Below are 12,878 nucleotides of genomic sequence, written 5' to 3' on the forward strand. Positions count from 1 at the left end.
GACTGCCTGTTTGTTTCCCTCTCATGTTAACAACCGCACCATCACAACAGCACTCGCATAAACAGAGACAGCATCCTAAGCCTGCCTCTCCATTATTGCTTGGGCTTAATCCTCTTTTGTAACAGAGGGACAGATGAATGACTCCCAATTCTCTATGGCACTGACATCCCATCAACGTTCTCTTTAAACGTCACAATTTTAAATTGATTTCAGTCTGCTATTAAATCTCCCCGTGATCCTTAATTTCAGAAAAGCCCGTCTATTTTTGTTCTTCTACAAAGAGCAGTTTGGGGACAGCTTTCTATCTCTGATGGTGCAACACTGCTTTAGCCATAAAAAACCACAAATTACACAAGACACAAAGACTCATTGTGCCATTTTAAAATGTTACAGTATAGACAATAGGAAAAAAAGCCTATTATGCAGGTTATTGTAATGGTGCAATACGAATTGGATATTGAGTACATTTTATTCATGATTTAAAGGTTATTGAATATGACATATTGAGCTTCCTGTCGAAGACTCAAATAAAAACAAATTCTGGAATTTAAAATTATAACAGATTGTTTAAAGCAAAAAAAAATTTATAACACTCATTAAATCGAATGTTTCTTTGTGCATGATACGTATGTAAAAGCAAACTACATTCAAACCAATCAAAAGCAATGAAAAGTTTATCCCCGTTCACTATACACACAGCAATTGGGTGACGCCGACAGGAACCAATTTCAACCAATTTTAGTGTCTCTACTTCTGCAGAGTTCACACGAATGGTCAGATACAGCCTTACTATGGGTAAGACTGATCCTGACAAGTTGAGGTCAAACTCTGGTCGGTTTGGTAGCGTTGACAAGTGTGGGCTGTGTTGAGAGCTGAGCGAGACTGTCACAGCAAGTAAAAAGATCAAATGGAAAAGCCGCTAAACGCCACTTCCGTCAAAAAGGAGCTAACGACATTGAGTGAATGCTTTAGGCATGTAGTATATGTTCAACAAATATTCAACATGTTCAACAGAAAAGCCAATACTCTGGCTTTTCTGAGACTGTTTTTATTTCGCTTTTGATATAGATTTTAAGATGGAGTTTGATAAACTGCATGAGGCTGTCCGATTGTCACTGATTGGCAAATGAAAGAGTCCCTTACCTCAAAACTCTTTGCATTATAAAATTCAAGAGTTCCCACTTAGATATTCTTGGCATTTATAGCAGGTTTGGCATGCTGTCCTGGGAGAGAACCCTGAGCCCGGAGATATTTGAGCCGAGGGCTCCCGCCCGGTCTAGAAGCATGTCAGGGCATCCGAGATCAGGTAGGTCTTGATCGCTCCCCCTTAAGAAGGGGAGAAAAAGGAGGAGATGGGGTGGAAGGGGGGATTCTTCCAAAACGAAGATAGAGCAATAAGGAGAAAGTGATCCATTTATATTAAGCTAGGATCATTCTGATTGGATTATTACTGATTACCGATGAGTGGCCAGCGGTGCACAATCATATCACGTGCTCCTCTCGAAATTAGTTTATGAAACTTCACAAAGAAAACAAAATGTACAGTCAGAAGTGTACCATGCAGTCATAACACTTTTTTGAGCAGTGACGCTACTTTGAATGAGTCTGATTTAGTATACATTAAACGGTAACTCAATTTCATGAAAAACAAAGTTAAGGTGTTCTTCTAGTCCATATTGATGCTATGTGGACAAAAGAGACGAAAAAAAATGTAAAACAATATTCATTATTTATATTACTTTATATTACCTACACGCCTGATAAGCTTTTACATTAATGGACAATGCACAGATATTGATGTTTTACAATGTTTTTACACATTTAAAATGTAATATTGTAAACCAAGCTTAACAAATGTTTACATTACTTCCAATTTAAATCCAAAATATTTTAAACGACAACAGATTGTTAAGATTTAATCAATGTCAATTTTATTGTTATTGATTAATGCACTTGACAAATTTCATTCATTTTCCTTTTGTTTAACCCCTGATAAACCAGGGACTAACACAGCGGAATGAACCACTTGACAGATTTCTATATTTTTAACTTCAGGTTTTTTGTGTAATGCGTTTTATGTTTAATAAAAATTTCTAATTGCATTTTTAGTGCTTTTTCAGCTAATTGTCTTGTTACAATATGTGGATTTAGAGGTTTTTGCAAAAAAGGCAAAATTGGATTTAGCTGGTAGATAAAGAAAATCTACCTTGTTAAAAACTAAAAAATTGTGTAAAGTGACATTTAAAAAAAAAAAAAAAAAAAAGGTAAATTTACTAGCTAATAACCTTACTATATATTAAATTAAATTGCGGAACCTAACCAGAGGAGCCTGATAGAAAAGGCTCATTTACAAAAAACATAAGTCTGATGGATTTAGAGTGTTTTGCATCTAAACTCTTCAATTGTTTATTAAGTGTTAAGTCCCATAAAGGTCCAAACGGACACTTTTGTTTTGGGTTTACTTTAGATTAAAGTTGTTGTATGTCCGCCAGTTCTTGCCTCTGGACAAGTAAGGTAGCATTACGGGTATTTCCAGTTTAAACAAAACACCCGTAAAGAAACTGGACACAGATGGACACAAAAACTTGCCTTCAGCAAACACTTCATAAGTGTTATTGCTGAGCAACACAAACATAATGGAGAAGTATAAATGGACAGCTATGCACTAGGTATGCACCATAGGTTACAGCGATCACTCAGAGCAGAAGTATAACTCAGGCTTAAGTAGTGCATGACAATTGTAGCTTTGCTCAATCGCATCTACAATACTCACAGTTATAATTCTTTTCAATTAATCGTCCCAGCCCAGGATGGGGCTAAAAAAAAGTGGAGTTGGAATAATCAAAAGTTTGTTACTTGAAACAAACACATTTTGGATTGATTCGTATATTCTTATGTAAAATATTTAATTTAAAAAGACTTACATTAAATGTTTTTAAATACATGACCAGAGCTCGAAACTGCTATGCAACTATCAGCAGTCGTAATTTTTTGTCTTATTTTTGATAAGTCGGAGGTGACAACCTTGCAATTTTCTATGCAAGAAAAACTTTGCTAGTGGAGACACACCTTGGAAACAAGAGAGCATTCAATTGGTCAGAAAATCTGATGAGAAGTTGAAGTACAGAATGATGTCATGAAAAATTTTTTTTGACCTATATTAAAAGTGAGAGCCTTCTAAATGTAAACTCTGCTATTGTTTAGGAACATATTAAGGATAACATTTATTATTATAAAAACGAATAAATCCATTTTGATTTTGTGGGGACTTTAAGCTCGGGGAGAGGTGCAAAGGCTGACATCAGAAAGACATTGGTACAGAAGGTGAGCTCATACTCTACCATACGCCCCTGCACCAACAGGCTCTCACACAAGAACAGATGAAAGGGTCTAAATAAAGAGGTCATTCATTATTCAACCCCGCACCACAGCAGCATGACCTGGAGCACCAAAGTGGAGAAATCTCTACTCCTACAACCACAAAACATGCATGTTTCTCATAGGTTACTCATGAATAAACAATGAGTAAAGAACCTGGCTGAGACTTCTCCAAGTGTATTGATGTTTTAATGGTCTTGCAGACCGACTACTTTGTTTCACCTCCCATATTCCATGTCAGAAGCATTACAAGATTATCAATAAAACCATGCTTCAGACAGATCTTACTCTCAGACACACCACTGGCCCCATCAATTGAGTCTTGATAAGAAAGAGCACTCAAGGGGCCCTGTAGCAGTGATTTAAGCTCTAGAGAAATGCTGGGATTGAGAGAGTGTTGAAAGGATTGCATTTAACACCACTAACGCTTCAATTCCCACATTATGTTTTAGGGCTTTTATTGATTACTAAGACAAAATCAGCAACAGTGAAAGAAGAACAAATTGTGTATTTATATAATTTATTGTGCGTGCTTGTGTTGGTATGTTAGCCATTCCTTGTTTAGCACCCAGTTTAATTGAGAACAGTTCATTTTCATTTAAATGGTTTAGATTAAAGCATGTGACCTGCCATCAATAACCTATTGGTTAAAAAGGTCTCCCTGATACACTATTAGGACAATTACATATTGATATCATGTCATAATACAAACCATGATAAATACAGAACGTTATTTAAACGTTGATTAGTTAGGTCATCCATTTTAATGTTATTGATTTAACACATTGTAATAATTAGTCTTTTTTAATATACTTTTTTGTACCTTTTATGAACTTTAAAATCAATAAGTATGCAAAAATTCCTGCCTATTTTTGCAATCTCACAACTAGATCTTCTTTCACCTTAGGGTTGCATGGTTTACCGGTACTTTGGTAATATCGTGATACTATGGCTCTAAAATACTGGTGCCACTGATTGTTCTTTGTAAACGGTAGTATCGTCATTACGGTCTATACAACATAATGCTATACAACATAATACATAATGTTGCATGTGGAAAAGTCACTAAAATGCTCACATGCTTGTGCAACAATAGAACGTTTTATTTGAATAGTCTGTCGAACCCTTTAAAATTACAAAACTGTGTATAATTCATGTCTTTTAAAGCAGCTTATTGCCCATTTTGATGCTACAGTTCAAATGCACATCTAAATCAGTTCATTTCTGTTCCTGTCAATATGATTTAGTAGCTACAACAACCACAACAATCTCCTAAAAGAACGACTAAGTGAAATCAAATAACTTTGAATTTTTAACAGGTAAGACAAAAAAAAAAACTGAAACCCAAAAGAACAGAAAACATTGAAAATTTGACCATTTCATATAGCATATTTGTGCTTTTTGTTGCTAATTTTGATCAGTATAATTTGTATCTTTAACTATTTTTGTTGGACCATCATCTAAACATGAACAAAAAGAACTAATGCATTATAGGAGTCATGTGCAAAAACTTTTCTTTAATAATAAGGGAATTAAGAATTAAATTCAAGCAGGCCTTTTATGACATAAAAATATAGTATTTGACCATGTTCTTCATTTCATAGATTTGAGTTATAAATTACAGTATTGCAATACTACTTAGTATCACAATACTACAGCTGGTATAGTTTCGTAATGTGAATTAATGGTATGTCGACAACCATATTCCTCCTAATCAGCAGTCATTAGATTGTACCAGGTTTCCCTGAATTTCATTCACAATGCATGCATGATGTCATCTTTTTACAAAATTCTAATGGTGTTTTTTTTTTTATAACTATAAAAAACAAACTTTACAAATGTGCACTTTAAGATGTACTAAATGTGGAGAAAAGGCCATTTTAGTTAAAAATTGTGTTATTTAAATGCTGTCCAAGGGGCAAAACTTTAAATGTGGTACATGCAAAGATTTTGCTCTTACGCACATTTGATGATTTTATAACTACTTGCATTCACACTTTTTGATCTCATGCTGCAAAAAACTAGGAAACTGAATATCTCAGAATTTGTACCTCACACTCCAAAAGTGTACCCTATTAATAAGGTAGCACAATATCTTCTACAGAAAAGTCTAGATACTGATTTACCCAACTGAAATACTCAAGACACATGGTGAAACTCCTGAGAGAATATTTTAAGTTATTAACCAACCAATTTGATCAAGGGATAAAAATGGAACACGGTGACAGAGACAGAGGGAGAAAAGCAATTAAGACGACATGAATGAGATGGAGCGAAGAGCAGTTGGAGAGGAGGAGGGGGGGAAAAGAGATAGACTGGAAGTGAGGGAGAGATGGAGGGAGGGACATGCAGAGTGGAATGCCAGGGCTAATCCCCAGCTCCTGTGTGGTATTTTAACTGTTATTCTTTCCTCCTCTCTCTCCTCATTCCCCTGCTGCCATCACTCACCGCAGTGCAGCCAGCAACCACACCATGTCTGGACAAACCTGAAGACAGGCGACGCAATGGACGACTTCGCTGGACATGTTTTAATTGGCAACTCTGGCATTTGTCACCTTAGACAGGTCAAATGTTTAGAAAAATCACAAAATACTAAACTAAAAGTCATAGTGGTTCTACACTAATGAAAATGCAAATGACCAACAAAGTTTGAAAGCTTTAAAACATCCCCAGTCCTGTCCAAATGTTTATTTTCTAAATGCATGCCACAGACAAAAGACTATTGTCATTTGCACTGCTGAGCGGCGTGGGAATACATGACAGGAAAACGATGGAATTTGCTTCCAGCGTGTGAGCGAGCAATCGATCGGGCGCGAGGACGCCGTCTTGTGCAGACAAACCAGTCACTATGGATACCGTCCCACTGTGCATGAGCCAGAGAGCGGTGTTGTGGTCTGACCTCTGCCTGCATGTGTCCCCTACAGCTGCAAAATGATACAACACAGCTGAAGTCCGTTGCTAAAAGAAGGCAACTGCGGTCATGACAGGTGTGCTTGTAGATAACCAGACAGGGACGAGATGAGTTTAACTCTCATTGAGCATTGGGCTTGTAGGAAAATTAAAATGACCCTTTTTGGAACTTGACAAGCACTTAAAAGTTAATTTTAGACCAGCTAGAAATCTGATAAAGTGTAAATGAAAATTTCCAGCACATATAATTGCTAAACCAAAACTGTGGCAAACGATGCAAATGTCACTTTGGGCAGTGGAGCATAGTAAACTTATGATTACGGCGAGACATTGCAAGCCTAATTTACTGGTTTCACCCCTTTACACACTTTACCACAAAGCAATGTTGTACTTCAATCAGTGTCTAGATTTAATTTACAATACAGATTGTATACATACATTATTAACCTTACTGAAACCAATTTTTTATAAACTGATATTAAAGGATGCACCAAATTCCTTTAGATTAAAACCTTTGACTCCAATATGACAATGAAACCAGAAATTAAACCCAACTGTTTTTTTGTGTGCTAATTTGTGTGCTAGGAGAGATTTCTTTATCCTTAATTTTCCAGAAAAACGAGGCAACATTTTTCTGCTACAGACAGAATGTAATGCTAAACAACCAAACAAACAAAACAAAGAGCGTAACATTTGGCATGAATTACGAACTGGCAAACGAAAACTAACATTCCATTACCAACATCAAATGTCAAGCGGTTACACTGAACAATATCAGAGTTTTCTTTAAAGACTTGCAGCTACCGTTAGAGACAAAGGTTTATTTTTATATTAAAACCAGCGACTGTTTTGTTTCTCAGTTTCTGCTCGGATGTTTCCATGGCAGCTGAATCTCAGTCCTCGTGCTCGCGCAATCAGCGTAGTTTGAGGGAAAATAATGGAATTTGACAATTAAAGTGGAGCAACTCAGCATCCAGAGAGAATATTTTGAAGTTATCCAAAACGAAACCCTATATGTTAAAGTTGTAGAAACTTTTCGTAACACAAACGTCGTTGCATGGTGACGTTTTCCGAGGGACTGTCCGCGAGTCTGGACTGCATCATGTTTAGGCGCTCAATAGTTTCCACAGACCGCTGGATTCCCCCAAACTTTGCAAAGGGCTTGCGCGCTCACGACACAGCAAATAAAGCACGATCAAACCTACCTGACACAAATGAGAGCATGAGCAGGACTCTCACATTCAGTCCCAGCTGAATCGGGTTATTCCTGAGAAAATGGGCAGTCATTGTCAGCGCCATATCGCCGCCCGTGCTCTCTTCTCTCGCTCCCCGAAACTCTGAAAGCTCCTCAGCAACAACTCCATAGGGAAAAGGCTGCGTCTGGACTGTACCACTCTGCCTCTCCGTTATAGGGGTGTGTGGTCTCACCTGAAGCCCTTTCAGTGCAAACACATTACGTGTTAAACGTTAAATGTTGACAGGATGTGGTTGGTTGACTATAAAATTTATTTACTTTTACCTTAAGGTAACACCAACACTCCTATGTACCTTACACAAAAGCTAAAAACTGAAAGCATTAATTATTTTATCCCTAAAGTATATTTTTAAAACAATGACTGTTTTGTTGTGCTCAAAATAAACACCAATTACAAGTCATTGAATCTATTGAATTTATTTAATGATGCAATAAAACATTGCAAGCAATTTGCAATTTCCTGTCTTCTTTTACAGCGCCACCTTCTGTTCCATAATGAAAATGTAAGTAAATTCCTTGAGTGGGCAAATAATAAAATGCCTGTTTTGTATATGCCTGTGATTTAGATATACATTTGTATATTTTTAAGAAATACATTTAAATAAACTAATGAATAACGAGCCCGCATTAACTTCTATTTTTGAGTGCAGTGTCCACATTTCCAGTCCAGTATCAACATTCATTCATTCATTCATTCATTCATTCATTCATCTTTTTTCAGCTTAGACCCTTTATTAATTTGGGGTCGCCATCGCGGAATGAACCACCAACTTATCCAGCATGTTTTACGCAGCGGATGGCCTTCCAGCTGCAACCCATCAACAGGAAACATCCATGCACACTCATTCACACAACTACGGACAATTTAGCCAATTTTACCCAATTAACCTTTACTGCATGTCTTAGGATTTGTGGGGGAAACCAGAGCACCCGGCGAGAACATACAAACTCCAAATTGAAATGCCAACTGACCCAGCCGAGGCTCTAACCAGCGACCTTCTTGTGGTGAGGCGAACGCGCTTCTCAATGCGCCACCGCGCAGCTAGTAGGCCTATCAATATTTAATCGATCATTTCATAAATCAACAAAAAGTTAAAAGGTAAAAACTTGCTTTAGGATCCTTCCGGATTGTTCTTATATGCATAAAAACAGTCAAAACAAAAGTTTTAACATCAGCTGTTGGATTTTAAACGGGTGATTTAGAATTAATTTTGGAAACATTCTTCACATTCAACGATTAACTTTATTAGAAAGTGATTATACAATGACCACAAACAAAATATAATTTAATCATATATTTTATAAACTAGCAAGTAAACAAGAAGAACCTAAAATAGAAACGTGATAGGATAGGCTACCTTAAGTCAGGGATGCACAATTTTGGTCCTGAAGGCCCGGTGTCTTGCAGATTTGAGCTTTAACTTGCCTCAACACACCTGCAACGATGTTTCTAGAAAGCCTAGTAAGAGCTTGATTAGCTAGGCCAGGTGAGTCTGATTGGGGTTGGAACTTAACCTTTCAAGATACCGGCCATCCAAGACCGAGTTTGCCCCTGCCCTAAATAATAAGTGTTTTCCTCCTATAGAAAACTGTTAGAATGAAAATGTTTAATGTAACCTATTGTATTAAGAAAAATTATTACAATTGCCAAATTTGTCAAACTGTTCACAATACATATTACATACAGACAAGAAGGTGAAGAGTACGAACAACATATAGATTACAAAACTCTGTTGTTAGACTGCTGAAACCTGATTAGTTTATAAATTTGTGATTTTCCTTATTCAGTACCATTCAGGCCTTTGAATTCAGAATAGTGTCAGAATAGATGTCCAATAAGTTAAAACACATATAGGACGCATTAAACTAACCATGCCAGTGATAAATATTTCAACAAAAGTGTTTGAAGTGTCTATTTTGTTTTGATTATTTATCCTTGAAAAAGTGACGAGCTTTAAAGAGCTATTCATTTTTAGAAAATGTAGAATTTTTACATTTTTAGATGCTCAAAAACATTTGTGGAATGTAAGGGTCATCTGAATGTCAAAGGAACCATTTATGCTGATAACAAGGCTTCATTAAAAAAAAACATGTTGAATCTGCTTTACATTGAAAATAATTTTCATCAATTAAATAACAAATTGAATAAAAAAATGTAAGCATACACAGAATATAAAATAAAAAGATCATCTTGGGTCTTTATTTGCCATTTCTATTACCCAGATAACGTATTGTCCTACCCAAGTCCCACAAATGGGGCTAATTTTCAGTTAGCGTCAGACTTAATCCCCTTGTACCCCCTGCTAATCCACTCAGAGCCCCCTTTTTAGGATTTCATCTCATCTGTGCATTTCTTACCTCAAAGCTGCAAGAAAACCCCTCCACCCAATGCCGTTACCTCTTGGTCAGAGTCAATTTGGGACATAAAGAAATGACTGAGCTAATCCAACAAACGACAAATGCACCGGACGGCTAATTGCACTACTCTAGTAATGCCAGATCAGCAATATGTTGACTTTCTGTCTTGTCTTAGTCTAACAAAGACACATTTTAACTCATTCATTTATCTGAATGGTAGCTGGAACACAAAGAAAGAAGTGAAGTTATGCCTATCTTCAGGGCTTTGCTGATTACAGTATGCCTCCAGGAATTGACTCAAACATGAGTTGATTACTGAACATAAAAATAAAACAAAGGGTCTTTAAAGTAGATTTGCTCTTTATGAAGTTGTCTGAACTATTTCCCAAGATCATAATACACCATCGACAAAGTCAGCTCTTTGTTTTTTCTGATATTTCCTCCATCAAAGGCAGAGTTCCCCAGACTCTCCCACAGGCCTTCTGAACAGAGCAGCGGGCCTTTCTTTCAGCGGCCCAAACGAACTGACCATCTCCTCGTCAACAATCTCACTGAGAGACTCTGTCCATTCAGCAGAGGTTTTGTCCATCTGCTCCCACAAGGTTTGGCTTATACAAAGACCCTGGCCCATCCTCATCGTTCCTCCGGCTAAACCCTAAATCCCTTTTTTGTTGTTTGTTGACTCGTCTTTTTTTCTGACACAGTGCATGAACTCAGCAATACATTTTTTCTCTTTTTGGTGGTATAAACGGACTCAGTTTTTCTCTGTGAGTGATGCCTATTGGAAAATAATGATGTAAGGAGACACTTAAAATTTATGAACATCTTTATTCAATGTTTTCTTAAACAGCTGTGTGCCAGTGTTTCACCTTGGACTTGAACTATTCTAAAAGCAAGTTTTTCTGCTAACTTGTTCTTTTACCATTTGTTAATTTGTAAAAGGAGAAAAGCGGTGAAGAAAAACTGGGCACATGTTTTCACCTGGCAGTGAGAGACAGACTATTTATGAGCACCTCCAAGTGATTAAACAATTCAAGAAGGACTTACTCACCTGGTGACCGACAACTTTATGATGATGAATAACTTAATTCTGATGTATGTTCCACAGTTCTTTCTAACGCGTGACAAGGGATCGATAAAGTTTCACTTTATTTCTCGGTCTGAATGTATTCTGTTTTTGTGTTCTGTCAAGTGAAAATGTGGCATGCCATTAGAAAAGCAGGTTCTGCTGAGTACAGTCACCTATTCAGTATTACAGTTAGATTACAGTTAAACTTAAAGGGCACCTATTTTACCCCTTTTGTCAAGATTTAAGATAAGACTTTTGTGTCTCCAGAAATATGTCTGTTACGTTTCAGCTCAAAACATCCATCAAATTATTTATTATACCTTTCAGAGGTTTGTATTTTATAGCTCTGAGCATCAGGTAGCGGTTTTTGTGAATTGTGTCTTTAATGCTAGTCCTCCCCACCCACCGTTACACCGTTGCCTCAGATAACAGACAGAAATGAAGGAAGCAGATCTCACGTAACATTTGTGAGAAATACTACAGTAAAAACTTTCCCAATGATTATTTGATGTATTTGATGTGGAGTTAATTCATGTCATTACAAGGTTCAAGCACACACACACACACACACACACACACACACAGCGTGCGTGTTTAACTTTGCACTGTTTTTGCATGGCACATTAAACACATTAATATCCACCGCTTTTTGGATATCCGTTATGTTATACAAAATAAACCTGATTTAATGTCCACAAACCAGGATTAGTTTCATAGATAGTACTAATAGTACTGACATACGGCTGTGGTGATAAAGTCAAAATGGTAAAATTGCTGTAATTAATTAAAAACATGCACTGTTATAAAAACGTTTTAAACTTTTTACTTGATCACATTTGATGAAGATTGATGATCACAGAGAGCTCAACAGATCTTTCAATCCCAGTTGCTTTGTGCACGTCTTGTCTTGTCGATATGATTATACTCGTTACTATGGAGACATGGTAATACGCGGCTGCAAATCAATGCGCTAGGCGGGGAAACCGCACTCCTACATCACGTTGCAGTGGGCTTCAAAATGTAGGGATTTGGATTCTATTTTAATATCAGGAAATTTAAGAAAGAGACTTATGTCTTTATATCACCCCAATACGACTGTGGAGACATTATACATACACACAGTTCTGTCCAAACAGCTTACAAAAGATGATTTTCATCATAGGTGCCCTTAAAAGTCTTGGTTTGGATCATACTTTACAATAAGATTTTATTTATTATTGTATTTACTAACATGAACTAAATGTGAACAATACATGTACAGCATTTATTAATTATATTTAAGATTTAATAATGCATTAATTCAAATTCTAATTCATGCTTGTTAACATTAGTACATTTACAGTGAATTAAAATGAGCAACTTTTTTCACTAACTAACATTAACATGATCAAATACTCTAATAACTGTATTGCTCATTGTTTGTTCGTGTTAGTAAATGCATTAACTAACTAATACAACTGTATTATTACTTAGGTTCCACCTAAGTTAGATAGAAACTCCATTAAGAAATGACAAAACTTACAATGTGTGAACATGTTATAATTAATACAATTTTAATTATATATAATTTTATTTAATATATATTACATATGAAGAAATTTCGTTTAGTAGATTTGTCTATATATACAGACAAACCTACAAAAAGAGAATTTCTTTATATATAAAAATGATAAAAGGATGGATCAGTAGAGAACCTTTCCAGGAGTGGACGGCCGACCAAAATTACCCCAAGCGTGCAGCAACAACTCATATAAGAGGTCACAAAAGACCCCACAGCAACATCCAAAGAACTGCAGGTCTCACTTGCCTGAGTGTTCATGACCATAAGAAAAAGACTGGGATAAAATCACTGATCAAAAAGAAAGACTCGACTTAGTATTGCCAGAAAACATCTTGATGATCCCCGGA

At 36.4% G+C, this 12,878-nt stretch overlaps 1 protein-coding gene across 2 annotated transcripts in view; it reads right to left on the bottom strand.

Annotated features, from left to right (window-relative positions):
• Positions 1-9,028, bottom strand: part of nectin3b (nectin cell adhesion molecule 3b) — a 112,321-nt gene extending 103,293 nt beyond the window's left edge. Inside the window, 2 exon segments of one of the 2 annotated variants that reach the window (NM_001014304.1) lie at positions 7,494-7,724; positions 8,902-9,028. In NM_001014304.1, the coding sequence (NP_001014326.1) occupies positions 7,494-7,587 (94 nt within the window). In that variant the 5' untranslated portion in view covers positions 7,588-7,724; positions 8,902-9,028. 2 annotated transcript variants of the gene reach the window in all.
• Positions 9,029-12,878: the final 3,850 nt, after the last annotated feature.

The sequence above is a fragment of the Danio rerio genome, chromosome 21 (assembly GCF_049306965.1).
Source record: "Danio rerio strain Tuebingen ecotype United States chromosome 21, GRCz12tu, whole genome shotgun sequence".
NCBI classification, from domain to species: Eukaryota; Metazoa; Chordata; class Actinopteri; order Cypriniformes; family Danionidae; genus Danio; species Danio rerio.